We start from the raw sequence: 27,692 nt of genomic DNA, 5'->3' as shown, positions 1-27,692 counted from the left end.
GCGAACCTCTCAATTTTCTATTGCTCTTCTGTGTCGGTTTTAATTCGGTTCATTAATCCAGGACCAAGCCCGAATCTGCAGGCAGTCGGGTCATTTTATTGCGGCTTCTTTCGGCTATTTTTACTGATGCAACAGACATACAATAAGATTTAGGCACCGACTTCATTGTGAGTCCCACGAAGCTTGCACAGGACAATGACAACTCGACCAAGCCCAGACCCCTTTATACAAATCGCAATGAACGGGAACAAATCACTGGTCGACGAACACTCGGAAAAAACATTCTTCAAAACCATATGGGAACCATGTCTGTCTCTTACGGACAGCGAAGACAGACAAAGTCGCATTGTTCATCAAGGACTTACTGCTCACGAAACATCAGAAGCCCTATCTAGCGCCGGTAAGATCAACCAGGATGGCCATAATTTGGATGTCTTCATCTTTGAGAGCCCAAGAAAGACAGCACAGTTGGCCCAGTTCGCCGATGCATTGGCCTGTCAGCTTCAAGATCGATCCTTTAAAACAAAAAAGATTGAGTGGGACTCAGACTTCGATATGATGGATATCGAGGGCAAGCAATGTGTGTTCTTGCTTGATTATTCAGCGCCCTTGCTGGCAGACCTCGACGAGCACGGGTTCCATCTCCTGAAGCAAGTGGTCCTAACAGCATCCGAGATTGTTTGGGCCTGTCCTTCCAACCATGCAGAGACTGGCCTTATTCGGGGATTCTCTCGCGTGATTCGTAACGAAGTTCCCGGACTGCGATTCGTGACTGTCGCGACAGAAAGCCCTCTTCCAGCAACGTACATCGAAACAGCGCGGACCATAGCCAGCCTAGTCAATTCGAAAACAAGCGATGCAGAGTTTACTATTCAAGATGGTGCTATCAGAGTTCCACGCATTTACGAGGATACGGCTCTTAACGAGGCCATGACTAACACGAGTCGACATGTCGAACTTAGCCATGATCGAACCTACCTTCTAGCCGGTGGCCTCGGAGGTGTTGGACGGAGTCTCTCGAGGCTTCTGGTGGCTCGTGGCGCTCGAAATCTTTGCTTCTTATCCCGGTCGGGTGTATGCTCTCCAGGTGCCACCGCTCTTGTCACTGAGTTGGAGAGTCAGGGGGTCTCAATTCAAGTCATCCCTGCAGATATTGGAGACCTGCAATCTTGCAAGAGTGCGTTGGAGCTGTGTCATGAAAGAATGCCACCATTGGCAGGAGTGATACATGCTGGCATGGTTCTGAGAGATGTTCTCTGGAAGAAAATGACATTCCAACAATGGAGAGAATCCCTGAACCCCAAGGTTTCAGGCACAAGGAATCTTGATGAATTACTACCAAAAGCCCTCGATTTCTTCATCATACTCAGCTCCTGTTTTGGCATATTTGGCGTCCGAGGCCAGGCAAACTACGCATCGGCTTGCGCTTACCAGGATGAAGTTGCTTGGGCTCGGCACAGAGCAGGCCGAAAGGCAACTAGTCTGGACCTGGGAATGATTGCAGACGTCGGCGTCCTGGCTGAAAATCCTGTGCCAAAACCTGTCCGTGCTTGGATGGATGTATACGGGATTCCGGAAGATAACCTGCATCTAATCATTGAATTTGTTATCCAATGCCAGCTTTCAGAAGATTGGTACAAGTATCCGCCTCAGATGATCACCGGGTTAGCAACCGGTGATAAAGCCTATACCTCAGGTGTGTCTCCAAGTTACTTGAAAGATGCCCCTTTCTCTCAACTTGCTAGAAGAAGCGGAATATTGTAGGATCATTAAAGAGGAGGTAAGCCTTGATACGGAAATTTTGAGATCTAATTCACAAGTCATATGATCCCCTACTTGTGACTGCTTTAAGAAAGTGTAGTCTAATTACTGCTCCTTATATGCCCATTGTTTTAATTCTGAACACAAGTGTAAAGACTACATCTCGAAACGATACTAGGCTTAGTTACGCTGTGATAACAGGTTAGAAATTCTAGTACAATGCCTAAGCCATGAGTTTTATTTGTTCCTTGCAGAAACAATCGGAGTAGTAGCTAAAAGTGCATTTGCGCGCTTATTGACTTGGCGATAAATAGCGAAGTTAGGTTCTATTGTTTGTAAAAAGGTAAAGTATAAACTTCTCTGATCCCAATTACCAAGAGCTCTAATCGTGACCAATCAGCAGAGAAGCTTTCGGAGAGCTATGACGATTATTGGCTAAATCTTCTGAAGTCTGTGTAGGAGTCCTGTGTTAATCACTCGGGGCTTTGGGTCTACTCTTGGGGTTGGAGCGATTGTATTGTTTCTGAAAACTAGGTGTTCTACAAATCTAGGCGTACTTGTGTCAGTCTACAGTGTGACTGCTTCTGCACCAGCCATATATCCTTGTGCTACACCTTTTGTGACGTAGTTGGGTGATGAAGAGGTTTGGTAATTCCCTGTTCATCACTACACTTGAACGGCACTAACTGAGGCCTCTCTTGACATTGAATTGACTGAAAGACGGGGTTGCACAATGTACAACAACACAATGTGCGAGAATAGTTTACCATCGAGGTCTCAGTCTTTGACCGTGGTTCTTCCCAACAACTCTTTTATCCCATCCTCAATCTTGGGTCGCTCTCGGACCAAGAGTCGAGCAGACCGGTCCGGATACAAGTCGCTGTCGAATGTAAAGTTCTTAGGTCTACTGCAACCCTCCATGAACTTGAAATCGTAGCGCAAAAGAAGATGGCCCAAGATCATTTTCATCTCGTTCACAGCGTAAAATCGACCAGGGCAGGCATACCGACCATAACCAAAAGCCATGTTGCTAGGCTCCGTCATTGCAAGCATATGGCGCTGGGCGTTCTCTGGATGTGCTGGATCTTCGCGAATGCGTGAGTAGCGGAAAGGGTCAAAGGTGGCAGGATCGGCGTCTCCAGGCACATAGGTAGAGTCATTTAGCATCCAATGAGTGGGGACGGCAATGCGTGTTCCGGATGGGAAATGAGTTCCGTCGGAGAGGGTAATTGATTGATGGAAGATGCGTTGAAATGTCACTAGTGAAATGTCAGAGTGAGCCAGAATGTTATTATGGGTGGTGTGGGAAGCAGCGGAAGTCTTACGCATGAATACGGGGCTGAAACGCTGTGACTCCTTGATCAGACTGTCCAGTTTCCAGAGCTTGTTCAAAGTTGTCTTTCCCCATCCACCATCTTCACGGAGAACCGTCACTAGCTCCTTTCTGATGGGCTCGAAATACTCCGGATGCTTACAGAGATCGTAGAGTGTTTGAGTCATGGTCAGTGCGGTGGTGTGAATTGATGCCAGGCTCAGGATAAGCATGCGTTGTGAAAGATTCGCCAATGACATTTCTTCTCCCTCAGCCCCATCAAGCATGCCCTGCAAGATGTCTTTTGGCTTTTCATAGTTTCCATTGCTCTCTTTCTCAGCAGACCGCCTAGACTCCACGATCTTGGTGATAACACGGCGAGCGGTGACGACATTTTTGAGCAAGCCCCAGTACATTGGGATGAAGGGCGCGACGAGAGGTCGAATTGGCTTCGGAAATATTCGCAATATCATTCCGGTCTTAAACACCCGGTCTGTATACTCCGCAGTGGCTGTCAGCCACTCCTCATTCCTGCATTCTTCGGGACCGAGAAACACGCGGGCCGAAATGCGGGAGAGAATTGCAGCTAAGATTGCATTTATGTTGGTTTCGGTCCATGTCTCTGTTCGATTCATATCTTATCAGAGAATTGACTCACGACAAAATCGCATGTGAATATAGGGTAAGACTCACCACTGCAGCCTGGCATCTCTTTGAGCAGGGCAAAGTCCAATTCGTTTTTCATGACTGGGGCCAGTGTACCCAAAATGGGGGTCAGCCTCTGCTGGACGACGCGATTCTGTAAGTCACTGTTGAGAAAGCACATGCCGTTGGTGATTTCGCCGCAAAAATCCTTGATGAATGGCTCGACACCTCTCGTCTTATCTCCAGTCAAAGTCCGAATCTCATCGACATACTTGCTGGGGATGATGACCACATCGGCCCCAATACGGCGAATTTTGAATACAGTGTTCCTAAACTATAACCTGCGTGAGTCTTAAACGTCCAAGATGTTGCTTGCGAGCAATTGAAGAGTGCTAGCTTACCTTGTTGTATCCGTCGCTAAGAATTGTGCGGCTTCCTCGGATGAACCTCATTCGCAACAGCCATGCTGGCTCAAACTTGCTTCTTTGTCCAGCAATAGGAGCCCTGAATCCGAAGATGACCTCGTTCAAGAAGCTTACTAAGTACACGAAGCCCAATAATCCAGCAAAAGCAGCAGCTATCAACGACCGCTTGTCAAAGCTGAAATAATGTTGCTCGATCGGTACCCATTGAGGGACAACCACAGATATGTTATCCATGATTGGTACAGACTGTAAGAGAGCTGGAGTGGGTAATCAAAAGGCTCGCGAAGCTGTGCAATGTACCATGAACACACAGGAACTCGTCTTTAGCCATGCTAGGACCAAGCCCGCATATAAGTTAATATCCGCACATTATCCACATCATCAGTTTCGGCCACTTATCTGTGTCATATCCTTTTGCTTGTTTTGATGCGGTTAGGATCCCAAGCAATGCATAGGTCTCTACAATTTTCCGAATACCAACGATTAATGTGCTCTTTCGGTTCAAAATATCAGTGGCACCAGGTGCTTCGGAACATTCGGATAGTTTCACTGTTGTCACCAGTCTGTGCTCAGCCCTAGAGGTTCGGGTTCACAGAATCACGAATCAGGTCATACCGTCTTATAATCAAAATGTTCACTTCTAAATGCTAATATTGTTGCTTTATAACAACAGTGGTTTTTATAGTCGTGTTAATTTACAGGCTGTTCTATTACAGGATAAGGCTAAGGGCTAAAGACGCCTTCTAAGTCTACTGATGATTGTCAATCAAACGTTGAAGCTTTCTTGTTCTTTCATGGAGAGCCCTTTCCCGCTGTTGGATCTCGTCAAATGCATGACCTAAGAGACTTTTGTCGACGGGCTTTTCGGAGAGGAAGATGTTCCTCCAACTACCTAACCCAAAAGGCTTCGTACAGTCACTCTTGTCTTGCACAAGCTCAAGTTGTATTGCGCCAGATTGGGCCTGATCGCAAGCAGAGAGATCTTTACAGATTTGAGAAAAGAAATAATCAATCGTGTGCTTGATCAAAGAGGCATTTAATGACTGTTTGGTTCGTGTCAACATCTCATTTTGATCAGCAGGTGGTTTCCGGGCTAGATCCCTCAAGACTGCATCGAAGAAGTCCAGTATTTGTGTGTAGCATCCGAGTAAGAGGAACAATACACCAGATGATTGGATGCTTGAGCTGGATTGTGTTACTATAAGAGAAGGTCAGTCAATGTACGGTCAATCTTTAGAGAATGCTGCCGAGTTACCTGTATCCTTCTGTTGTTCGTTCGAATCTCTACGAGAACGAATGGACGAGGAGATCTCGCCTAAACACCCACTGAATAGTACTAGAGAAGGCAGACACTGACGTAGCAGGTTTATCAGTTCTCCTGAAAGATTGACTAGATCCTCCACGACCTGGCTTGTGTATGTAGTCTGGTCTTGATTGGCGGCAACAGTCGACTGGTATCTCCTTGAAGAGAAAAAAATCTTCAGTCCAAGTTCGGAGAGTTTTGGGAAGTAAGTCGAGTGGAAAGATTGAGATGACACAATTTCTCTTTTATCAGAGAAACTAGAACCATCTGCTAGCACCCTTGAGGACCCTAGCGACAAGATGTTGAGGTTCTCCAATCGCTGTGGAACTGTTCCAGATTTGGGTGTCTAAAACCGGGTCAGCCCTGATGTAATATGTGACGTGATTGCCACTAATTCGTGATGACAGCAGTTATCTTTCTCCTTTTGTCAAGGAAAAGCGCGCGGCTTACGTCAGCTCTTAGCCAGGATCAACCTTAAGTAATGATCTTTGTTATCAAGTTTCTATTGCAAATTCGCACGTCAGGTGGAACAGTCTACTTACTTCTGGAAGCGATGGCCACATAGCCATTCCCATCTCATTTTCTTGGTCGTGATGAAATAACAGAGGCTCTGTATTCATGGCGCTATATTCCAGAGGGGTCGTCCTGGTAGTGCTTACAAGCGATGAGTAGTCTGTATTAGTGGATGAGGCACGACTGTCTGTATTGGTCTGCGACATAGCATCCAACATCGTGATGTCGAGCTCAAATTGTGCCAGGTCTTCCTCAGTGAACTGTGGCTCGAGGTTTTCTGTAGGCGGACCATCGCCAAGAATGGATCCATCGACTGTCTGGGATGCTCGTTGTCTTGCCGCATTGACGGATGCTTTGGTTGGACGACCGCTCTTACACCGTTCGCTGAAAATGCACAAAGCACCAGCTCTAACGCACCGAGCACACGGTCTGCTACACAGCCTCTCGTCGTCATCGAATCTGACCGAATGTGGGCATCTCAGTTTTTGGGAGCGGCAGCGGTCACATGCAGACCTTAGGCGCTTCTCTGATGCTGATGATGAGATGCTCATACTGATAATTGAAGGGCTGCAGTGGGGAGTCGAATACGACTAAAGGTCTAGAAGAATATAAAGTAGATGTATCGAAATCGCTGAGATCAAATATAGACTGAAATATCAACAAAACTGTGTTTTAGATAGGTTGGTAACACCACGTTGTGGTGTTTTTGACACAATTTTGCACCTTAGTAATACTAAAAGCGAAAAACAGGGGTACTCCCATGGACTTCCTGACGGAACTTGCAACATGCGGTGAGTAGCAAGTGGACTTGGCGTCTCTGAGTCAGATACCTGAACTTCCACTATTTGGGTATTATGATGTGTTGACGATTAGATGATATCCGAGAAATTCTGGTCTATAGAACTGCAGCTTGCACGACTCATACAGAAAGCATTGCATTCGCCAAGACAGCCTCCACACGGATAACACTACAAGATCTTCACCGTGGCCAGCTCGCTGTTTCGTTTTATGTATCGTCGAAACATGCCACTTACCTATTGGGCATGGCCACGTTTCTAGTGGGCTATGAAATCGGCTATAGTAGGTTTGAAAGAGCAAGGTAGTAGGGCCGCAAACTTTGCAATCTCTACTGGTTCCAATTCGGCGGAAAGTCGTTGTCACCAACTGACGCTTGGAAATCATTGGTAAATACCTCGAAGTATCACTAATCTTTTATCTATAGCGGATAGTTAGCTTAGAAGTGATATTCTTCTACCTACTGCTAGCGCCTTGGATAACCCTATGGTGCCGAGATCATTAATGCGGCGCAGGTTCGCCGACTATTTCGGTATAGCGTTCCGCGACAATTTCCTATCGGAGCTCTAGAGGCCGAGCAACCAGCATGCAGCTGCCTTAGAGCAGTAAAAGCTTAATAGACTGACAGGGTTGCAGGATGTATAGAAGTTTCTATACATCTAATGCACATACCGTCTTAAAGTATATAGAACTAGTGGTCCACATGATATATTACCTAATTGTAGGCTGACTCGCTTGATGATAACAATACTCTAATCAAAATTGCTAACTACGCAGTCACTGCCTTCACTATCGAGTTTTGTACGATCTCATCCACTATTATAAGTCAGTGAAATGTTGCAGAAAGGTTTAGAGGATAGAAGTGAAGCTTTTGAAGCGCATGTAAATCATACAATCCAATGCGTCCTGCAAAGTTCAAGGATGGGGCGAGAAGGAGTAAAGGGCAATGACCTACTGTCTACATCCTTCAAGTTCATCATGACATCAAAACGATCCATGTGCTCAGGACCGCATATGGCATCTCGATGTCTGGGAAGAATAAACGCGAGCCCATCTACTCTTGCTGGCATAAGACGGATATAAGCAGGACGATGCCCCATGACTGGACCAAAGTTAGGAAGCAGATCGAGTGAACTCCAATTTGCCACATCAAAGTTCGTCCCTTTGAAAAGAAAGCTAAGGTCGCGAAGCTGGCGATAGTCAAAGCCAGACTCAGGGTAGTGTTTTGTCCACCGAACGATTGCAGCATCTGCATTCATGTTTGAAAGGGCCCGGGTGATGTCATCGACGACACAAGGTAGTATAGCAGGACACTCAACGGCATGTCCTGATAGCTTTAAGCTAATCTTCTGGTTGGATAAGACGGAATCGTAGGCAATTCTCGGGTGTGGCTCCAGAAATGATATAAGATTACGGATCTGATTCGTCTTGTCCAGATAACCAGCCTTCTTAAGAAAACCACGCATGTTACAGGCCATGTAAAGGTCAGAACACTCGTCTTTTAGACAATGCGCCGATGGCCCGCCAGTTTGGGTAGTATGAAGACGTGCAGTGAGAGTCAATACCCATAACAAGGCCGTCACCATTGTACTCAGCGTGAACGGGAAGTCTGTATGTTGGCGCAGTTCGCTGCGCAGCTCTTCAAGCTTCCGGACAGACCATCTCATGAGAACACTCCTGATATTCGCGCTCAACCCATGTACACTGTCATTGACTTCGACACGAGCTGCATCTGCTACTGATGAAATAGAGATTTCCTTTTCGGTGTCAGGCAAAGCCATTGCCTTGATCGCATCGAGCAATGACCCTCCGTCAAGAGGTTCCGTAGGGTTGATTCCACATTCCGTTGTGGACAGACCCCGAACATTCAGTGCAAGGATTTTGAGGATATTTTCACGCCCGACCCCATCTACGAGGCCATGATGCGCTGCCAGCATGACGATTAGACCGCTCTTGATCTCTGTGTAGGACACATACAAGGCCGGCTTTTTGGATGCTCTCATCATGGTAGACATCAGCTTTGGGCCGTAGAAGTCGTGCTGTTTAAACTCGTGGAGCGGCATTCCCATGGTATCAAGCTCATCGTAGCCAGGTAGATCATCGCCTTGAAGCTTATCACAGGGAATAGATGGATCATTGTCGGACCAGGAAATTTTAGTCCTGTAATCATCATCGGCATCCTCCCATAGGACACCAGACAGAAAAGGCATCTGAGTAGCAGTCTTCTTTAGTCCTGCTTTTAGAGCACTAGCAGCTTCATCTGTATCCTCGACCTTGAAGACCATCCACATGGTGGTCAACGCCAGTGGCATTTCCTGGTCGGGAATAGGCAGTGTTATTGTGTAGTTGGGCATGTTTTCTTGAAGCCGTGATTGTAGATGAAATGTGGTGGATGTATCAGTCCTGGGACAGCCAATATTTCGAGGTTTCGATGGAACTAGGACCAGATTTAAATAGAATAGGGTGAGAATGGAGGTGTTACTTCTCGTTGTATGGAACGGAGACCTTGACTTAGCATTCATATACTAACTGCGTACCGTTCCGTTTAACATGAGCTCACCTTTGTCGGATCAATGCCTCTAATCGATACTAGAAACTGAAAGTCTATTATGTTCGGCTTTCCCCTGTACGCATACCTATAATGAATTCGGCGAATATAGAAGTTGCACAGCCCACTTATCTCGGGTGGTTTCCCTTGCCCCGAAGATGCTGCAAAACACCCTAAGGACGCCTCAACAAGCTAGGAGGTGCTCGAGCTCCTTCCATTGTCTGTAGGTGTGGAAAATGTGTCGAGAGTACCATTCACGATAGCTTCCGATTCACGTTAGTTGACCGATTCATCAAGCCGCCTCAAAATGAAACCGTGATCTCAAGAATATATGCTTGCAAACAGCCTCTTTTAGTTGTTCCGATTTTTTTCATACCTCGGCAACGAATTGCATTCACATCCCCGATACAAGTGTTCTTCGGACGGAAAGGGCGGAGATTGTGAGGTTTGTGATGCAAGAACAACACGACCACAGGTGACACATCGTAACCGGTGAGGCGAATACAAATCCTGTTGTAGATACGATGTGTTATATTAGACTAGACTACGAGAGAAAGATATATTGGTCGCTTGATTCCGACTATTCCCTTTCTAGGGCCCATTACTCACTACTTAGGTAGCCCGCACCTTGGCGCTCGAGAGGTCACGAACCATATACAGCTGGTCATAAAAGCCAGCAACATTACAAAAGAACTTGAGAATATCCACCTTGCGCTGGTCAAACGCTCTGGGGAGGTTGTCGGGTTCGGTCCAGCCTACCTCGTACTCCAATCGTCTCAGGGCCTCTTCCAGCCCTCTGGACTCGAGCTCAGCCAGCGCGACCAGGGCTTGTTTCTTGGCAGCTTCTCCCTTGTAGGTAGCAAATTCTGGGAAATGCATGGAGTTAACATTCCGCTCGGTTGTATCGCGCCCCAAGGAGCCGTAGTCGTTGTACAACCGGTTTAATACCGATGCATGGCGAGACACAACAGCAGCTAGGTGTTTCTGCATCACTGTGTCAAACACTTGATCGCCTTTACCCAGGGACGCTGAAATTAGGCAAGTTGAAAATGCGAGAGAGTACGCACAAGCGACATGGTCGGCTGCAGTAGAGTGTAGCCACTGAAAGAAACTCCGGCCTGGCGAGTTGTACGTGTCATCCTCGTCCGCATTACCGGAAAGCTGGGCTGCGAATCGCTTATTATCACCCACTTGAGTGGTGTGCGCGTGAAGAAAGGTCTTCAACTCGCTGCGTAAGTTTTCACGGTCCCAGCGACTCGCTTCTAGTACAGAAGGGTGGTGAAGAACATGCTCCGCAAAGCGAGATAGCAAAATGACGATATCTTCTTTTTCCGTTGTTGAACCATCGGTTTCATGAATTCCATTCTCACCCACACGGCCGTTTGTTTTCGTAACGCCGTTCTTATGCTGGCTGGTCTCCGCGATATTATCAATGACCCGATCGATAAGGTCATGCAAGCCGGATATGTCGTCCTCAAAGGCTGGAGCAAGAACGACTTCGACAAACTCATCGGTTTGGAAACCCAACAGGGAGATATGCATCATCTCGTACAAGTACAAGGCCGATGCAAATGTGCGCGAACGGTTGTTGCAGCCGACCCAAGTGAATGGGATTATGGTGAAGTACGTGTCCTTTGTTATTGGTACCTTGTCCCTTGGAAAGACATCAAGCCGTCGTGCTTTTAGCAACGGTACGAAAAGAGCTGACTCAATAAGCGAGGTCCGGACTTCCCAATCTGGAAGACTAGCAAATAGCGGTGTTTTGGAAACAAGTTTCTGGTATGCATCGAGTTCGCCAGTGGATATCCCAAGCCCCAGGCTAGTGCCGATGGACGCAACTTCTCCGACTGTCGAAGACATGTTTGTAGCTGCCAATATATACGCCTCGGCTACGAAACGGACATTGTAGGCTGTCTTGGAGGTCCAGTTGTGGTCCACCGCCCAGTGATCAGGCGAGTCTTTCAAGAAAGTAATCGCACGGTCGATGGAAGCTTGCAAGGCGGGCAGAATACTCGAGAAGAAGCAGACGCGGCGGGCTTCAGCCAGTGCCAAGATCGCATATGCCGTTTGCTCTGGCATCTCGCTCCAAGAGCCGTCCTGACGTTGCTCTAGTAAGGTCCTATGACAAGCTTGGAATAGAGAGATGGAAATCTGCCACCTCAGGTTCTCGTTGAGAAACAATAGCTCCCCTCGGTCTACCAGAGCAAGTACGTCGGTAAAGGCCTGAACTAACAGCATTGTTGGGTACAAATGGCTCAAATGCTGACGCATTGTTAGCACTAATTGCAACGTAACAAGATCTGGCAAAAGACTCACCCATTTGTCCTTGATTCTGTAATCGCTGGTCCACCAGGCATTGCACATAAACTTCACTGCCTTCTCAATCTGAGGCGCATATTCTGCTACATTCTCCTGGGCAAGGAGCGCAAGCAGCACGTGGCAATGAGATGTGAAGCTAGGGTCTCTCTCAGAGCCGAAAGTTGTGAAATGGTCGGCTCGTTCAAACACTTTGATCATCACCTTGGGACTCACACCTTCAGTTTTTTCCAGCAGTCTTAGTGCAAGAAGCCCCTTTGCCGTATCATCTACATCCACCGCGCGCGGTGCTGCGCTGGTTAGCAATAGCCAAAAGAACATAGTTAGACACAATATATTGGGACAATAAACATACCGAATCCGATGATCCCGCGATCTTCCTTAAAACCATCAAGGAGCACCTGTGCCATACCATGTAATGCTGGGCATTCCAAGTCGGAAACTGTGAAGCCACTTCTCAACAACGTGGAAATAGTCTGATTGATCCCAGACGTTAGCTATACCGAAACTCAGACGTTGTGAGAGAGAACATACCCAACTATACTCAAAGTATGTGATAGGATAGGTTCCAGCAACACTGCCATCGCCATGTCCCATACCCTCCTTGATAATGTGCCGAAGGTATCTCTCTGCTCCATCGTCCCAGGACGACGCATGCGTAAGATAAGCAGCAGTTGAAGACGGAGAAGCAAGCATAGAACCCCGGAAGATGTGATGAGCAACCTTGTCAAAATCAATCTTCCCAATGAAGGCTTCTAAAGAATGCAGGGCTGTAGAGGGTGTAGGTCCGTAAACAGATTCGAGCTTGAACCTAGCCAGCTTGGCTGCATGCATTTGTAGAAGCATCTTCTTGCTCTGGAACTCGAAGAACAGGCCTTCTGCTTCGAGATACTCGAGAAGTGCCGGAACAATCAATTCGACGCCGATGTGGTTTGTATCGAATACGTCGTTCCATTGCTCCAGCTGAGAGCGCAACGAGTTGATTGCGCTATCTGCTCCTTTTCGAATTGCTTCTGAAGACACATCGTCGATCTGTAGTGGGTCTGTAAGATGGCGGAGAAGAGCCAACAGTGCAGCTGATGTATCCAAGATCCCGACTGTCTGAGATGTTGAATGAGAGGACCAGTTCCCGTCTGGTAGTTGGGCTCTCAAAAGGTAATCGAAGGACTCGGGGAATGCCCATTTCTTCTTCCCGTCCACAGTCTTCGTCACCATGGCGACCCATGCAGTATCATAAACTTGGATACTGGCCGAGCTCTGTCCGTATTGAGCATCGTAGCTCTTGAAGATGCGCTGGATCAAGGATCGACCTTTAGCTGCTTGGTCATTGTGTGCAATCATTTCACCCATAATGTTTAGAACTAAGCAATGTTCATAAGCGGTGATGCCGCAGGACTGGCGTAAGTAGGGGGTTTGAATTCTAGCAAATAAATAAGCTCAGACCAAATGACGATGTTTGAGGGAGGGGGCTTTAGACCATGAGTGCCTTGTTCAGCTGCCGGCACTTAGTTCAAAATGGCCGAATCACATTGACTTTAATCCTACCGATCAATCAGAATCTAGCCTAAAGTGTTGCGGGCTTATGTTAGTGTGTGGTCTCAAAGCTCCGACTTGACCTGTTCCGGGTTCACCGGGATACACACCTACCTACTTAATTTGCCGAATTGTTCGCGAGAATACTTTCGAGCATGAGATGACTCAGCCATGGCCACACCCTGCCCCACACTCGTCCCTCCGCCCCCCAAGAGGATCGAGGACGCGTCGCTATAGCACTCCCACGGCCCGCACAACTTGGATGCCTGAATCTACCCGGTCATGTCACGGACGTCCCTATCTTGTCAACCCTCCGCCCAACCAGCTTGTCACGTGCATGATGGCTTGTGCTCACGGGACAGGTTAGGTACTTGGTCGAACACCATATCGATAGTGAGCGTAGAGAGAACAATATATACATATTCATGGTACCACACATTGACCTTCCACGACACAGCGCGACAAGCTCACCCGCGAGGGAGGAGGGCGCGCCGCCGCGACACTCATTTACACTGCACAGTTCTTATAGTTAGGGGCCCTCTGAGTCTCCTGCCCAACAATGCGTGTACTACTCCCACCTGTCGCCGCCCATGACTCGCGCCGCTGCTTCGACTGCGTCGCTTCAGTCTCGAAAGCGCCTCCGCTGATGCTGCTGCTGGCCTCGCCAGCATATGTTCCTGGAGGTCGCCGTACTGTTGTGCTGTATGACGCGAAACTGCCTGTGCGACTGGGATCTTGGATAATTGGTACTGTTTCTACAGTCCAGCAGCATACTCGTGCGTCAGGCCGAGTGTTCATTCGCGCTGTGCTATCGTCGTATAATATTCCGATTATACTCACATCTCAAACCTGATAGAAGTAGAGGCATATAGTGCGAGGTGCCAGCGAACAGGTTTCATATTCTACAGGACGTTCTTTGAGGAAGCACGCGTCGCGATACTTGGTTTGGGAGTTTGGATGTTGAAGTGAATAGTGAGCAGAGAGTACAGAGAGTGACAGAGGCCGACAGGCCAGCTGGGCAAAATATCTCTTTGATCAACTATAATTTCGCATCTCATGCATTTAGGAGGATGCACACAGAGGTCTATATAAATGAGCGCACTATCTCTTCTTGTTGAACAAGTCTACTGTCGTACTACAAAAGTCGATAGTCAAATTATGAAGCCTTGCTTAGTAGTAGACAGCGTGCAGGTAGGTGCAGGGACCCTGCATCTTACTCTCACTGGTTCAAACTTTGTAGGCTTTTCTCGATATTCTTCCAAATAAGAGGAGACAAAGTTAACGTGAGCCAATAGTTATCCCCATAGTCCATGCCCATTATAGAGACGAAGAGTCTTGCTGATGGATTCGGCCGCCTTGCCGAGGCGTGATGGGACACTGGAGTGCCAGATGGGTTACATCTCGTCCGAGAGCTCTCTCCAGGGCAGACAACAGCAGGACTGAAATTGGCTACGCTGAAGAGCTTGGCCTTTGTCCAATCGGTGAATGGCAATAGCAATGCATCTGCATCACTGTAGATCAGTGTTGAGTTGTCTCCTGCCAATCGCTGCTCTCGCAAGCTCCCCAGCACCTGTAGTTCGGTCGCTTGCTGCATCAGATGCTGTCGATTGCGTAGGGCGATGGGACCCATCGGACCGCTTGTAACATCCGAGGGAAAAAGAGTGAAGCCTGATACCAACATGTTTTGCAGGTAAACTCCTTTTGCGTTCTTGAGTAAAGGTAGTCTAAATCGCGCATTCATTGTGTGTAATGCAGTCATAGGACATGGACGCGTCAAAGTTGTTGCAACTGCACGTACTATCCATGCTGTCAGAATATCGCCATCGCTCATGAAAGGCTTTTCCCCATCGCCATCCGAAAAGGTGAGATCTTCCAGTGCCTGTGAGCGTAGATAGGCCATTGCCCTTTTGGACAGACAGACTGTTCGTGTTTCTGGCGAAGGTCCAGTAAGCATTTCAAAGGATGTCCCGAACTTTTCCAATGCAAAGCCGTCCAGCTGTTTTGATTTAAAGACGTGTTCTTCTGACTTCTGAGCAGGAGCATTCATAAGTGCACATAGAATGTCGTCCCGCGCACCAAGCACAGGCGGCACTTCTGATTCACGGCCAGCCAAAACCATGGACCAGGCTTTGAGCAGAGCTCGTTGACCCATGACATCCATCAATGTATGAGGCCAGGACAGTGCAACGAAGGTAGCGTTGGTAAATGCTGTAATGTGGACCGACATCTGTGGAGTATCTTCAACGAGCAGGTCTTCCAGAGTTACTGGCGCATCGGATGAGGTAGCCAACTCGCAGAACTCCTGAGGTCCAGGCCATATTGATACGTGTCCTTGGGGCTTAGGAAATTGCTTGGCTACGGCGTGATCTTCGACAGCTGTGTCTACTTTCTTGAAGCTGTAGGAGAACGCAGGTCGTTCAGTCGTGAAGGAACGTGGAACGTGAATCTCCAAAGCTCCTTTGGCCTTGATCGAGCCGTCAGTTACAAATTTCAACGGGTCGTTTCATCTAAGGTACCCTTACGTTCAGCCTCAAACGACCGCCAATTTTTCGCCAGTCTCCGATATCCAGCAGTCTTGATAGCGAGACCCGAAGCTTGTCTGCGTCCAAAAAATCGTTGAAAAAAATCGTCCATGTCATCAAAATGCTACGAAATATCTTAGTGTCGTCTAAAGAGTGGACCGGATATACATCATCGTCCTCCATAGGTAGGTAGGGAGTCACGGACTGATTATCCGTCTGTTGAAACTCAAAACAAATACATGTAGGGTATTCGACATCAAGGGCCTATATACTTTGCAGTCGGCCGGCAGATTTTTGGCAGAAACTTCGGCTAATTTTGCAAAATTAGATATTTTAGTACTCTAAATTAGTATACCTAAAACTTAATACCAGTGAAAAAAGCTTAGCCTCTTATAAGATACATAAAGAGGTAGTATAAGCTAGTATGCTAGTTGTCTTCGATTTTCTACTTATTTTCTTGCTAAAGGGTTTAAAGGGTATTCTAATGTCACTGGTATATACTGTTCAGTTCCCAGTACCCCTATCTATAGGGATACTGTACCTTTTTAGGCCGTGCGGCTTAGTGGGATCAAGCTGAGCACTGTCACATCAAAATATTAATTGTCTAATTAATATAGTCTTTATATAGCAACTACAACAAGTTATAGACTAACTTTACTAACGTTAGTAAATTGTATTTAATTACTAATTAGAAGGTAATATAGTATAGTAGGTAGTAGGTATAATGTAGAGCTGGCTAGAGATACGAAATAGCGTAGATTTGCATTAGAACAAGAGATTCAATGAGTTTAGCCTTTAGGGGGGGTTACCTTAATTAAGCACGAATCGCTATTCCGAGAGAGGGTTCAGGTTTAGGAAGGGAATTGAACCGTGTTGCTATCCTGAATAGGCCACGTTCGGTCCAGCACAAAGCAGTACATTTCCACCGCAACAGCGGACACTCAACTACACCACAAAATCTCATTGACCCACCACGGCGCCATCCAATCCTCTCCAATCCTGCGAGCCTGATACCCGCTATATCACCTTTCTCCAGCATCGGTCCACTCAAGCCCTCGTGTCCCTCAACTTCACCATCAGCGGCCTCTTCTCCCACAGCGTGAACACCCTCTGATCTGTCCACTGCTCGCTCTCCGCACAGAGCAGCATGTCGAAATTGTAAACCACCTTTGAGAGGATGAGTCGCATCTCGTGGTAGGCCATGCTGCGTAAAGTCAACAAATGCTACTAGTATGGGCCTGAACATGGCCATGGTCATAGACAGGCGAGTGTTGGCTGTAGGGTGATTTGGAAGAATCAAGCAGCACCTACTTCTTGCCCAGGCAGTTTCTGGTTCCTACGGAGAATGGTTGCATCGCATGTCTCCGATCATTTGCGAACTTGTCGTCGCCTAGCCAACGCTCAGGCACGAAGGCGTTCGGCTCTCGAAAATTCTGCGGGTCTCTGTTCATAGAGTACTGTGGGGTACCGACAATGGTCTAGCTGAGTAAGCGGCCTGTCTCCTTTTCTGGAATTTGATGTCCCGACGTACATTTGGCGGGACGAATTGCCCGCAGATTGTGGAGCCGTTTGCAGGCGTGAAGTGTGGCAAACCAACTGGTATTGGGGGATAGAGACGCAGCGCTTCCTTTAAGCAGGCAGTAAGGTACGGCAGTGTAGCCAAAGCCTCCATGGACATATCGCTTGAGTCTGCAAAGGCGCCGCGAATCTCAATGTTAAGCTTCTCAAATGTAGCTGGGTTCTTCAGAAGAAGATATGTTACACCCGAGAGTAGCGTGGCTGTAGTTTCGGTCCCCGCAACCATGAAAGCAGTCGCGTTTGAGTCCATTTGCGAGCGGGACAACTGCTTATCCTTGTTCTGCTTCAGTGCATGATCCCACAAATCACGGCCCTCAGTTGTCCTGCCGCGTTCGATACGCTTCGAGACTCGATCAACGCTGTACTGAAAGTGCTTCTGCCTCGTCCTGCGCACACTCTCAGGAAGATTGGCTGTGACGATGCGAGAAAGCCATGGGTATTGTTTTATAAGATTGAACCTGCACGTGACTCTGATAGAGTCGAAAATGAGAGACACCCAAGGGTTGTACTTAGACTCGTCCAGCATGTGCAATGGCTCTCCAAACGTCAAGTCGCCCATGATATCAAATGAGGCAACTTGCTCAGTTAGTCAACACATTCGAATACATCGTCGAGTACGTACAGTTGTAGTTCCTCACCATATCAAAACGCTTCTCTGGTTGCTCGCGTAGTTCGCCCCTCAGGTTTTGTACTAACTGGTCCACATACTTCATAAACAGCGGCTCCTGTTCCTTTAGTGCGCGATCAGAGAAGGCGGGCTCAAAGATTCGTCGCACGCGCAAGTGATCCTCGGGGTTCTGCTCCTCTAGTATAGATGCAACGCCGTTGGGGGCGATAAGGCCACCCCAGAGCCAGTCTTTTGGAGGCACCGAGCCACTACTGCCCTTACCTTGGCCATGGCCATGGCCGTAGATGTCACGCCAGGAATCTGGGTGAAGAAAACTTAGCTCGTTAGGGCCTACGCGTACCACGTCGCCATATTGTACGTGCAGCGCCTGGACATATTTGTGTAGACAACCCCTCCAAACTGCGATATTGCGAGGCAACCGAGTGAATGCTCCGAGCCTTGGGCCGGGGAAGCCAGCGAGCGGGTGAAAGTAGACGCGGTATATGCCGCGGAGTGCCCATGCGGCGAGGATCTGGCTCGTCAGTAGTGCATCAGGGCAGTGCGTGCTATACCTAGTGGAACTGCATGACCTCGAGAAACCTGTTAAAATGGAACTGCTGTACTTACAAGAGCAAGAAAAAAGACGCCAGTCTGCGAAAATGATACGTTTCGCACCAGGCACATAAGGCCATAGGCTATTTGAGCGGCATGCAACATCTCGTCGCAAACTCACTCGTTCTGATACTGTGCCTTCAAGGTCTTCCCTATCGTTCCTTTTATACTAAACACCGCATATTTCCCCGCACACCTCTATAGATCGCGGGAGATGCCGAATGAGTGCGCCTGCATTAACCAATGAAGCATTCACATTTACGGCAAGGGGTAGGGTAGGGCTGCGGGAGGGCTGCGGGCTACACAGGGTTCTCCAAGATAGACAAAATTCTGTAATTTCTGACCTCCCTTGTCACTTCCATTCTTCTTGCACATTACTGATCGGGACCGCTGTTAATCAGCGTCTTGTTAGAGACTACAATTTGTAACTAGTCCTATTATTGTGCTAGTAGATTTGTACTTAGCCAGATCTCTAAACAGGACAGAGCAGAGCACAAACCTGCAAAACGTACGGTCGTACTCTGTTAATGATCCGAACGTCTATAGTTAGCGAGTAGTTAAGATAGGGATGTTTCGGTTGAAAAACTTCGCATGTTTAAATGTTCCGAATACTTGAATGTTCCGAACATTCAATTCTTCTACATGTTTAGATGTTCCAGATCTTTGAAAGTCCTAATATACTACTATCTATATTTCAAATCTCTCTATTACTACATAGAATAGGCTACAGACTAGCTATACCATTCTAGCGTATTTATGCATATACCAGCAGCCTAAGGTTGGGTTGTTCTCAGAGTGAACAAGTTATACCTAGGATATAGGTATAGTAATCTATAATGTTCCGAGATAATTAGCTATATAATAAGTAGATGTAACAACTTTTTAGGTTATTTTCAAATAAACTACTATCAGCATTACAAAACACTTCATACCTTGAAACATCCTCTTCTTAATCGCTACTGCGTACGAGCCAAGACTGCAATTACAACGAAATCTCTGCAAAATCCTGTTACACAATGGCAGCTGTTGCTCCAGTTGAGTCAACTGCTGAAGCAGAGCCACTGATCCGACCACCCTACGCCCCATCACTTCTGACTGCTGTCGAGGCTTTCCAGATCTCTCCCGAAAGATTTGATCTCGAGCAATTACGTAGCTCTGCTGGTCCGTTTTCCCCAAAGCCGATTCTCCAGGCCATGCCAGACATTGAACATGTCGAACACAGCGTGCCTGGCCTAAACAAGAACGACCCACCTGTGACACTCTCAGTGTTTAGGAGCAAAAGCTCCTCTAATACTAAGCGTGCTGGTGTTTATAGCATCCATGGAGGCGCGCAGATTGCATGCACACGGGGTACAGCCTTGGATTTTCTGATGGGCTTGTTCATTGGCATCGACACCGTCTTCATTGCTCCCGAGTACCGCCTGTCGCCAGAGCACCCAGCGCCGGCCGCGCTACACGACTCATATGCAGGACTCCTATGGGCAGTTGAGCACGCCGATGAACTAGGTCTTGATCCGTCTCGTATTATTATCCACGGTAACTCTGGTGGAGCACCCATAGCCTGCGGTATGGCTATGATGTGCCGCGACGACAAGAAAGTAAACCCACTGGCGCTGGTGCTGTTTTCTCCCATGCTGGACGACCGCGACTGCACGACTTCATCCAAGCAGTTTGCCCATGATGGACCTTGGTGTGGTACGATAAATCGTATGGCCTGGGACATGGTGCTGGGGGATAAGCGTGGTGGGTCTGAGGTCAGCGAGCTAGTAGCACCAGCACGAGCGACGGATTTGCGAGGTATGCCACAGACTTTCATAGATGTTGGCGACAGTGAAATTTTCCGTGATGAGTCAGTGGCATTTGCTTCACAATTATGGAAGTCCGGCGTCCAATGCGAACTTCATGTTTGGCCTGGCGGCTTCCACGGGTTTGACATCTTATCGTCATATACACAGTTGGCGCGCAATGCTGCAAACGCCAAAGCAGCATGGGTGCAAAGAATCTTTAGCTCCTAAAATAGAGATGATCTATTATAGTATCTTGTGTATCTTGTTGATAAGTAGTGTAGATATCGAAAGTAAAAGTTCTCGCATGTAATAGAATAGCTTCTCGTTTTGATTCACAAGCTTGGCTGATTGCAAGACCTTATTCAGGAGTGAATCAATTACCTCCGCGGCGATTCTCTATAGCGGTGCGAGGAATGGCTCTAGTCTAGGCAGTGGTGCATCTGGACTCGTCAATACAATATGCTGGATTTCGAGAACTAGAACACGCTGTTCCTTGCTTCGGCTCGAATCAAACATGAAGTCTTCGCTCTTCAGGCATTATCGTTCACTGACGCTTCGGCGCCCGTGGACTCCGCTTACTAACTAAGCGCTTGCACATGCCGTTGATGGATGCGCAACGCCTATAGCAACCTATGTATCTCTACAACGCACGCAATGCGGATATATATCTAAGCATCCTAAGTTAGGTAGTCGATATTCCTTGCTAGTCGTAGAAATCTGTATTTCAAAGAAGGCTAGACCCTCGAGCTTCTACATAGAAGAGTAATCAAGACCATAGCTTGTTTCTTATACGCAAAGAAGCAATTACAAACATTCTAAATCAAAATTGCACAGTCCTATTTATAAACAAAGGGATTGCGTTCTCTAACTGTGAGATCCAATGCAAATGTCAGGTGGCTACACCAATCAGATGACCATATTCCAACAAAAGATGAACAGACTACCGGAACGCCATAGGTCTGCTACAACAGATGCGAAACCGCTTGGAGAGCCACTGAAGTTCAAATTATCAGGCAAGACTGCCCAAAATTTGTTCCTGAAGGCTGCTATGACCGAACAGCTGTCGTCCTGGGACACAAAGGATTTACCGGCACGTGGAATACAGTTAGACCGTATGGCAAAGATGTACCGCAAGTGGGGCGTGGGAAGCTACAGAGTCAGTTTGACAGGAAATATCGTGAGTCGACCCGGTATAATCAACTAGCAGCTTAAATGACTGCAAGTGAAATTGTAATATCATCTAGGCCACAGAGCTGATTAGGTTCCCACTGGGGTTTGCGTTGTTATTCCTCAGATCAATAGTTTCTCTGGAGATTGGTTCGAGGTTTCCAAAAGATTGTGACAGAAGCTAAGAGACATGGTAGTTTGATCATCGGCCAAACCTGCCATCCCGGCCGGCAGTGCGACAACAGTGTCCAGCCAGATCCTGTTTCGGTTTCTGATGTGCAGATGACGGTAATGTAAACGAGTGACTAGGGATGTTTGACTGACTTCGGGAAGGACAATTAGCTAGGAGTGCATGCCAGCAGTAGGATTTTTGACTTGGTTAATGTTGACCATTGGATACTTGCGAGCCTGCAGAACCCCATCCAACCAGCCTAGAGGAGATTTCGGACGTAGTCGATGGCTTTGCTTAAGAGCGGGAGCACAAGAGCATCACAGCACCAGTGACTTTATCCTGATCTTGTACTCTTTTAGGACTCGCAAGACACAGGGAGAGGGACAGAAGTATAGCGCAGGAAGTCATCTATCGCGTTCTTTTCGAATATTCGGGCTGATTTCCTCCGCCTTTTGGTTTTACAATTGACATCTCGGGCTTGAGAGACAAAAAATAGGAGAGGGGACAGAGATTGAGGGACAGAGGTAGGCAGGACCACGCAGTAGTATGAACACTTCTTAAGATACTTTCAGAAGCATTGAGTCTTCAAAGTGAAAGGTCACGGCCAGCAATCAAGTTGGAAAATTTTTAAGAAGGGGCAACAGAAACGTAAGGGAGCATGGCTTCTTGCCCTTCAGTTTGTCGATTCGAACTTTTGATCTTTGGAGGACTGCAAAACTTGGGTGACTTGCAAGAAAGAGGACAAAGAAGACAGAGACGAGACCGATTGTGAGTGACAAGTGAGACGCTCACAGGTCATTTCGGTGTATTTCATGTGAAGCTAGATGTGTGATGAGCACATCTCATTAAGTCTATTCAGTATTGCTTTGTGGAGCGTCATCTGGGTTGAAGTGTTGAAAACGTTTCCACCCATGGTTCGTGTGGAAATGCTCGGACCCGAATTTACACATGAAACAGTAATCAAAATCAAGGCACACGCAGCAACGAAAGCGCGGCCCGTAGATGTCCTGAAAAGTTTTAGTTTTATTTGTTCTTGCGATACCGTGTACTTACGTGGAGACATCCATCACAGAAGAAGGTACTATGCTCATTACCCTCATCGTATATATTGTCGGAATTAAAGCCTAGCGCTGCTTGATTGCTTGGAGATAGTTTCTGGAGCATCTTCTTCTGGCCGTGAAAAACCGCGATCGCGACTGGGGTCCAGTTACCGTGCATCTCGGGAACACTGACAGTCTCGCTTTGCCATGATCGCGCCAGAAGGGTCTCTACAATTTCGACTGATCCTATCCTGCAAGCCCAGTGGAGAGCACTCCACGGCGAGGGCAAAATAGGTTTTCGGAGTCCCTGTTCGAAGATTTCGTTTGGAATCTCAGAAAGAGAGCTTTCATTTTCGCTGTCGAATGAATTTGGGTTGCAATACTGGTTGGAAATGTACTGCAGTGTCTCGAGATGTCCACCATGCGCAGCACACTGGAGTGGTGTCATCTTCCCCGGATGTGTTTGATGCAGATCCACAACTTTGTACTTTACAAGAAGACGTAGAATGTCCGTGTGACCTACGAAGGCGATTATGCTCGCAGGGGAGGCATACATGTTATTCCTGCCACATGATATCAAATCTGCACCCTTTTGAAGTAGCAGTTCGACGACCGCTAGATGACCAGCACAAGCTGCTACACCTAGCGGCGTGTATCCATCTCCAGCAACAACGTCCATACTCGCCCCGGCTTCTAATAGTAAGACAACTATAGAAGTATCACCAATCTGCGCTGCGAAATAAAGAGCTGTCCAGCCATCTACAGCAAAGGAAGGATCTGCACTTCTGGCAAGCAACAATTTGACCATCGCACCATGCCTACTCCAAGCAGCAGCACTGAGCGGTGTGAACTTAGAGCCGCTAGGAAGAAACCCCGAAGCGGTGCCTGCTACTACGTTTGAACCAATCTCTTTGGTACTTGCAGTGAGATCGGCGCCTTTCTCGAGTAGCAGCTCGACTACTGCACAATGACCACCATAGGCTGCAAAATGAAGTGGTGTCCAGCCCGCATGGCAAGGATTCATCTCTGCATTTCTTTCAAGCAGAACGCTGACTGTTTCCGTATGCCCACATCTCGCTGCAAATGACAGTGAGGTCCGGCCGTCCTCATCCATGTCGTCCAAAGTGGCTCCTTTGTCCAGAAGCAACTCCACAGTCGCGACATGACCAGAACATGATGCTTCCATGAGCGGGGTTTTTCCGGTGTGAGTCTTTGCGTTTGGGTCGGCGTTTCGTTCAAGCAGCAGTTGGACTACTTGAACGTGGCCTTCGTGTGCGGCTAGATGCAAGGCAAAGCGTCCATTGTCGCTGGCAACAGAAATATCTGCACCCATGTCTAGCAATAACTCAACGATCTCGTACTTTCCATGTTCTGCTGCAACGCCAAGCGCAAGTGCATACTCTCCTCTTCGTTGGTGTGTGTAAACAGCTCTTTCCATAGGAAGGTCAAAAACGTCTTCAAAGACCCCAAGCGAGTTGGCAAAAGAAATGCCCTTTGCATACCTATTGGCGTCTGCATTTAGTATCCGGTCCACCATCTGCTTATTTCCTCTGAATGCGGCAACTCCAAGTAGATTCATGAAATTTCCCTCTTCTATGTGCACGTCTGCCCCTTTCCTAAGCAGCAAATCAACGGTTGCATCCAAATCTTCCCAAACTGCGATTTCTAGTATAGAACCATATCTTGGTACTTGTTTGTTTATGTCGGCACCATGAGCAAGGAGTAACTGGATAATCTCATTCTCGCCTGTATAAGCAGCCGCTCCAAGGGCGGTGGCGAAGTCGCCACACTCCTCGTCAATAGGCACGCCACTTTCAAGCAATAGTTTGACCACCTCACGATGACCCCGGAATGTCGCTACGATGAGTGGTGTTAAACCTTCCTTAGTAACGACCGAAGACTTTGCCCCAGCTGTGAGCAAACTGGCCACAACGTCCACATGACCAGCTTGAGCGGCGATGTGTAACGGTGTCTGCCTGTCTCCATCTAGGAACAATGTTTTGATGTCGATCTTATCAATGCGACGCAGCATTTCCACTGCGACATTGTGCCCATATTTTGTAGCAAGCAGTAGCGCTTTAGTAAGACAGTCAGTTGACAGCTCCTTACCTGATATAGGCCTTTTAGAAACGAGTTTAGCATTGTTCGGATGCAAAACCAAGCTTTCAGATTCTATATCAGGCTTCTCGGAGCCGATGGAAGACTTTGCCGTTTCTGTACCAAACCCAGCAAATTCTAAAACCATGCGGAGCACTTCATTCATCCCTGATATACTAGCCTTGAGAAATACCTTCTCAATCATGGCTTGGGCTTCGGGGCCATTGGATAGTAACGATTGCCGGAGAAGCAAGTCTACGAATATCAGGACTACATCCTCGTAGCCTTGCCAGATAGCAAACATGAGTGGTGTGTTACCATCCGCATCGACAGAATTGGCCTCCTCGACATTCGTGTCAAGAATATGCAGACACGCGGTTCGAGAACCACAGGCCACAAGAACGTGAAAGATTGAAGCCCTTACGAAAGGCCATCCTCTCGGTGTCCAAAAGTTATTCTGGTCAAGGGTCTTCCAAAGGATTTCTTTTCTTCGCATGACCTTATGATCGCCATAGTGCCATTGGATCGCAGAAGGTAGATCGTCTTGATCCATCCCTTCTAGCTCCACCTTGCGAATGTGTAGTAGGCTAAAGCGGACAGCGTACACGGCTAAGAGGAACCTAGAGGCAATTTGTTCTTTAGTCAGTCGTTCAGTGTCCAGAACTTCGTTCAAGTTTAGGTACTTCAGACAGGATCTCGAGATTCTGAAATGACCTCTAGCTGCTGTGGACGGGAAGGTGCGCAGTCCTAGTGAAGATTCATGGTTGCGATGCGTTGCGAGTAGAAAGTCAGCAACGGATTGATGTATCAGATGAGCTTCCCGGGTCGTAGTGTCGCATTGATCGTACACTATCCGCCATCCAGTGTACACTGTCTGGTTATTTCGAACTTGAAACTCGACGAGACCTCTAGAGAGTCGTTTGACATGCCTTTCGAAAGCGTCCAATGTATCAGACCAACTGTCGTGTTGCCTCATCTGAGAGACAGTTTCATGCATCATATCTGCGTCTGTCGCAAGTGCATCTCGGAGTTCCTGCACAGATAAGGGCTGTTCAGCAAACAGCACCCAATCAAAGAGCTTCAGCATCTGGCTTCGCTCGGCGGCATCGACACCGTCAAGCATGGCTCCGTAGAGCTGACTGAGATCACCGGGACATGAGGCCAGCTGGTCGCGTAGTCTTTCCAGTTTGACTCCGTTCAAGTGCCCCCCCAGCATCATATCTGTAACCAAAAGGACCCATTGGAAGCCACCATCAGCTTTTTCCAGGATTCCTTCCTTGAATGATTCGCGTTGTGTCAATGATTGGACACTTTCTAACCGTTCACTGACGTACTGTTCGATGTCGTTGGCGTTCCGCTCTTCAACATGGACTGTCGGATTGTCGTCAAGGCCAAGAATTGGGTAGTGCCTGGATGATACACAAACTTTGACTTGTGCTGTTTTACACTTTGTTTGGGTCTCAAAGTAAACTAGCAAGCTTCTTGCAGCTTCTTCACCACATTCGTCAAGAGCATCGATGAAGAGGGTGGCGGGTTGTGATGTTGTCCCGTCTCTCAGGACCCGGGTCAAGGCTTCCTGCAACTCACTAGTAGCCCACTCCCATTTGCCCTGGTCGTAATTGCCACGCTGTTCGTTTCGACTTTTGAAAACTTTCGTAAGCTCCAAGAGATGTTGAGGAAAGTCCAGCAATAGAGAGTTCAAGAGAGCCCGGAGAAGACCGTGCACAGTATGTTGCAGACTTATGCCCTGGCCATGGATGAAGAACGTTGCAACGATCTGGTTAGGGTTCGATTTCCGGTACGAGGTAACCGCAAATTTAGTCAGCACTGACTTCCCGGTACCTGGGTGTCCTTTGATCCAGAAAAATCCTCGAGGGCTCTGAACCCAGTTCTGATACTGCTTGTCGTCCAGAAGCCATTGGCATGTGTTTTGCGCGGTGTGTACGTTCAAAAATCTTTGCTCCTGTTCAGGAAACGCAAGCGATTGGAGACACTCTAGGTGAAGTCAGCATGTCACTATTCCATCAGCATCTCGAAAAATACCTCTGGCAGCAGCAGTGATTGTGTTTTGGCTACCTCAGTCAGCAGAATGACCCCGAGCTCCAAAGAGTGCGTTCGAGCTTACTTGCCCAGACGAATCTCTTCTCCTGCGAGAGACTCGTCTGTGCTTGAGCCAAGACGAGTGTTGCCTTAGTAGTCAGCGGTTGTCGTTTCATGCAAAGCTGTCGGTACTGACCGTCAGGTTTTTCAGTGACCTCTTTCGCTGTCCGCGAGTTCTTCACCTCGATTGCAGGCACAACGCTCGACAGCTCTTTCGCGTAGGCTGCTGCTGTTGCTGCTGCATACGGCTGCCATCTATCGTTCTTGTGCGAGTCGGCATAGTCTGATATACCACGTATAACCAAACATGGGAAATTGTTCATCAAGCCCGCAGCCTCCATCTCAAAACACAACACGCCCCCAAGTTCAGCACTGAGTTGGTCTCGGATCGCGGCGTTCTTCATGACCTCATTGCCAGAAGCAATCGTGCCATAATGTACCACCAGATCACGAGTCCGTGTCCCCCGAATGATTGCTTGCTCCCGGTCGCAGTTGTTACAAGTCGCTCCTCCGATGTGTGCATATCCGGGTTGGAACAGGATATCTTCGCCGGCAGCCTCGCGCGTGAAGTCCGGCAGGTCAGCGAACTTGTCCAGACATTGGAACAGCTTGCCCCTTCGTCTCATAAGCTTGGCTTTCAGGTTCACAACTGCGTTAAGGAGCACAGTTGGAGGCCCGTCTAACGATCCTGTTCTTTTAAATCCGCTTGAGGTGGCCTTCCCAAAGTCGTATTGCACTACTCCACCGTGGGTGTTATGTGGCTTGCTGACGACCACATCTCCAAGTCGAACGTCTGTATCGCTAGGGACGCCTCCACCTATTCCAACCATCAAGCCGAACCGAACCGAAGTGAATGTCA

General features: G+C 47.8%; 11 protein-coding genes across 11 annotated transcripts; 3 read left to right on the top strand and 8 right to left on the bottom strand.

The window, feature by feature from the left end:
• The first annotated feature begins 171 nt into the window (after positions 1–171).
• Positions 172–1,886, top strand: C7974DRAFT_396197 (KR domain-containing protein). Its single transcript, XM_046142052.1, has one exon. The coding sequence runs from the start codon at positions 196–198 to the stop codon at positions 1,762–1,764; it is 1,569 nt and encodes a 522-aa protein (XP_045996291.1). The 5' UTR covers positions 172–195; the 3' UTR covers positions 1,765–1,886.
• Positions 1,887–2,268: 382 nt separating this feature from the next.
• On the bottom strand, positions 2,269–4,450 carry C7974DRAFT_337487 (ent-kaurene oxidase). Its single transcript, XM_046139211.1, has 4 exons — positions 4,120–4,450; positions 3,767–4,052; positions 3,087–3,695; positions 2,269–3,020 (listed from the first exon to the last, which is right to left on the bottom strand). Exons 1-4 carry the CDS (start codon positions 4,375–4,377, stop codon positions 2,539–2,541), a joined length of 1,635 nt encoding a protein of 544 aa, XP_045996290.1. The 5' UTR covers positions 4,378–4,450; the 3' UTR covers positions 2,269–2,538.
• A 306-nt stretch (positions 4,451–4,756) lies between these two features.
• Positions 4,757–6,837, bottom strand: C7974DRAFT_396194 (uncharacterized protein). The gene is made up of 3 exons (XM_046142051.1): positions 5,989–6,837; positions 5,399–5,792; positions 4,757–5,341 (listed from the first exon to the last, which is right to left on the bottom strand). The coding sequence occupies exons 1-3, from the start codon at positions 6,508–6,510 to the stop codon at positions 4,893–4,895; spliced, it is 1,365 nt and encodes a 454-aa protein (XP_045996289.1). The 5' UTR covers positions 6,511–6,837; the 3' UTR covers positions 4,757–4,892.
• Positions 6,838–7,523: 686 nt separating this feature from the next.
• On the bottom strand, positions 7,524–9,108 carry C7974DRAFT_455669 (uncharacterized protein; the record flags this gene model as incomplete). Its single annotated transcript, XM_046145975.1, has 2 exons — positions 7,524–7,570; positions 7,710–9,108. 2 exons carry the CDS (start codon positions 9,106–9,108, stop codon positions 7,524–7,526), a joined length of 1,446 nt encoding a protein of 481 aa, XP_045996288.1.
• Positions 9,109–9,914: 806 nt separating this feature from the next.
• On the bottom strand, positions 9,915–12,959 carry C7974DRAFT_360724 (ent-copalyl diphosphate/ent-kaurene synthase; the record flags this gene model as incomplete). The annotated part of the gene is made up of 4 exons (XM_046139698.1): positions 9,915–11,564; positions 11,619–11,908; positions 11,974–12,094; positions 12,153–12,959. The coding sequence occupies 4 exons, from the start codon at positions 12,957–12,959 to the stop codon at positions 9,915–9,917; spliced, it is 2,868 nt and encodes a 955-aa protein (XP_045996287.1).
• A 1,411-nt stretch (positions 12,960–14,370) lies between these two features.
• Positions 14,371–15,883, bottom strand: C7974DRAFT_463960 (uncharacterized protein; the record flags this gene model as incomplete). The annotated part of the gene is made up of 3 exons (XM_046146251.1): positions 15,674–15,883; positions 14,550–15,615; positions 14,371–14,489 (listed from the first exon to the last, which is right to left on the bottom strand). Exons 1-3 carry the CDS (start codon positions 15,854–15,856, stop codon positions 14,371–14,373), a joined length of 1,368 nt encoding a protein of 455 aa, XP_045996286.1. The 5' UTR covers positions 15,857–15,883.
• An 837-nt stretch (positions 15,884–16,720) lies between these two features.
• C7974DRAFT_360719 (cytochrome P450) lies at positions 16,721–18,596 on the bottom strand (the record flags this gene model as incomplete). Its single annotated transcript, XM_046139697.1, has 5 exons — positions 18,486–18,596; positions 17,874–18,390; positions 17,205–17,827; positions 16,985–17,151; positions 16,721–16,877 (listed from the first exon to the last, which is right to left on the bottom strand). Exons 1-5 carry the CDS (start codon positions 18,573–18,575, stop codon positions 16,721–16,723), a joined length of 1,554 nt encoding a protein of 517 aa, XP_045996285.1. The 5' UTR covers positions 18,576–18,596.
• Positions 18,597–19,376: 780 nt separating this feature from the next.
• C7974DRAFT_396184 (Alpha/Beta hydrolase protein) lies at positions 19,377–20,531 on the top strand. Its single transcript, XM_046142050.1, has one exon. It carries the CDS (start codon positions 19,487–19,489, stop codon positions 20,483–20,485), a length of 999 nt encoding a protein of 332 aa, XP_045996284.1. The 5' UTR covers positions 19,377–19,486; the 3' UTR covers positions 20,486–20,531.
• Positions 20,532–21,092: 561 nt separating this feature from the next.
• On the top strand, positions 21,093–21,721 carry C7974DRAFT_472857 (uncharacterized protein; the record flags this gene model as incomplete). The annotated part of the gene is made up of 2 exons (XM_046146547.1): positions 21,093–21,434; positions 21,560–21,721. Exons 1-2 carry the CDS (start codon positions 21,138–21,140, stop codon positions 21,719–21,721), a joined length of 459 nt encoding a protein of 152 aa, XP_045996283.1. The 5' UTR covers positions 21,093–21,137.
• A 2,041-nt stretch (positions 21,722–23,762) lies between these two features.
• On the bottom strand, positions 23,763–24,668 carry C7974DRAFT_312172 (ankyrin repeat-containing domain protein; the record flags this gene model as incomplete). Its single annotated transcript, XM_046138348.1, has 2 exons — positions 23,763–23,990; positions 24,171–24,668. Coding segments are annotated over 2 exons (726 nt in total), but the record flags the coding sequence as incomplete, so codon positions are not given.
• A 318-nt stretch (positions 24,669–24,986) lies between these two features.
• Positions 24,987–27,174, bottom strand: C7974DRAFT_293419 (ankyrin repeat protein; the record flags this gene model as incomplete). The annotated part of the gene is made up of 2 exons (XM_046137661.1): positions 24,987–26,726; positions 26,989–27,174. Coding segments are annotated over 2 exons (1,926 nt in total), but the record flags the coding sequence as incomplete, so codon positions are not given.
• Positions 27,175–27,692: the final 518 nt, after the last annotated feature.

Source organism: Boeremia exigua (genome assembly GCF_020726555.1).
Source record: "Boeremia exigua strain MPI-SDFR-AT-0100 chromosome Unknown C7974scaffold_7, whole genome shotgun sequence".
Classification (NCBI taxonomy): domain Eukaryota; kingdom Fungi; phylum Ascomycota; class Dothideomycetes; order Pleosporales; family Didymellaceae; genus Boeremia; species Boeremia exigua.
The sequence above is the reverse complement of the archived record's forward strand: the minus strand, read 5'-3'. Positions and strand labels throughout refer to the sequence as shown.

What these genes read in the sequence shown, in the direction of transcription:
- C7974DRAFT_396197 (XM_046142052.1), top strand. Translation starts at nt 196, where the DNA reads ATGACAACTCGACCAAGCCCAGACCCCTTTATACAAATCGCAATGAAC.
- C7974DRAFT_337487 (XM_046139211.1), bottom strand. Translation starts at nt 4,377, where the DNA reads ATGGATAACATATCTGTGGTTGTCCCTCAATGGGTACCGATCGAGCAA. An exon ending in TTAGCGACGGATACAACAAG is followed by an intron (nt 4,053 to 4,119) that starts GTAAGCTAGCAC and finishes CGCAGGTTATAG; the next exon opens with TTTAGGAACACTGTATTCAA. An exon ending in AGAGATGCCAGGCTGCAGTG is followed by an intron (nt 3,696 to 3,766) that starts GTGAGTCTTACC and finishes TGAATCGAACAG; the next exon opens with AGACATGGACCGAAACCAAC.
- C7974DRAFT_396184 (XM_046142050.1), top strand. Translation starts at nt 19,487, where the DNA reads ATGGCAGCTGTTGCTCCAGTTGAGTCAACTGCTGAAGCAGAGCCACTG.
- C7974DRAFT_396194 (XM_046142051.1), bottom strand. Translation starts at nt 6,510, where the DNA reads ATGAGCATCTCATCATCAGCATCAGAGAAGCGCCTAAGGTCTGCATGT. An exon ending in TGTGGCCATCGCTTCCAGAA is followed by an intron (nt 5,793 to 5,988) that starts GTAAGTAGACTG and finishes ACCCGGTTTTAG; the next exon opens with ACACCCAAATCTGGAACAGT. An exon ending in CGAACAACAGAAGGATACAG is followed by an intron (nt 5,342 to 5,398) that starts GTAACTCGGCAG and finishes CTTCTCTTATAG; the next exon opens with TAACACAATCCAGCTCAAGC.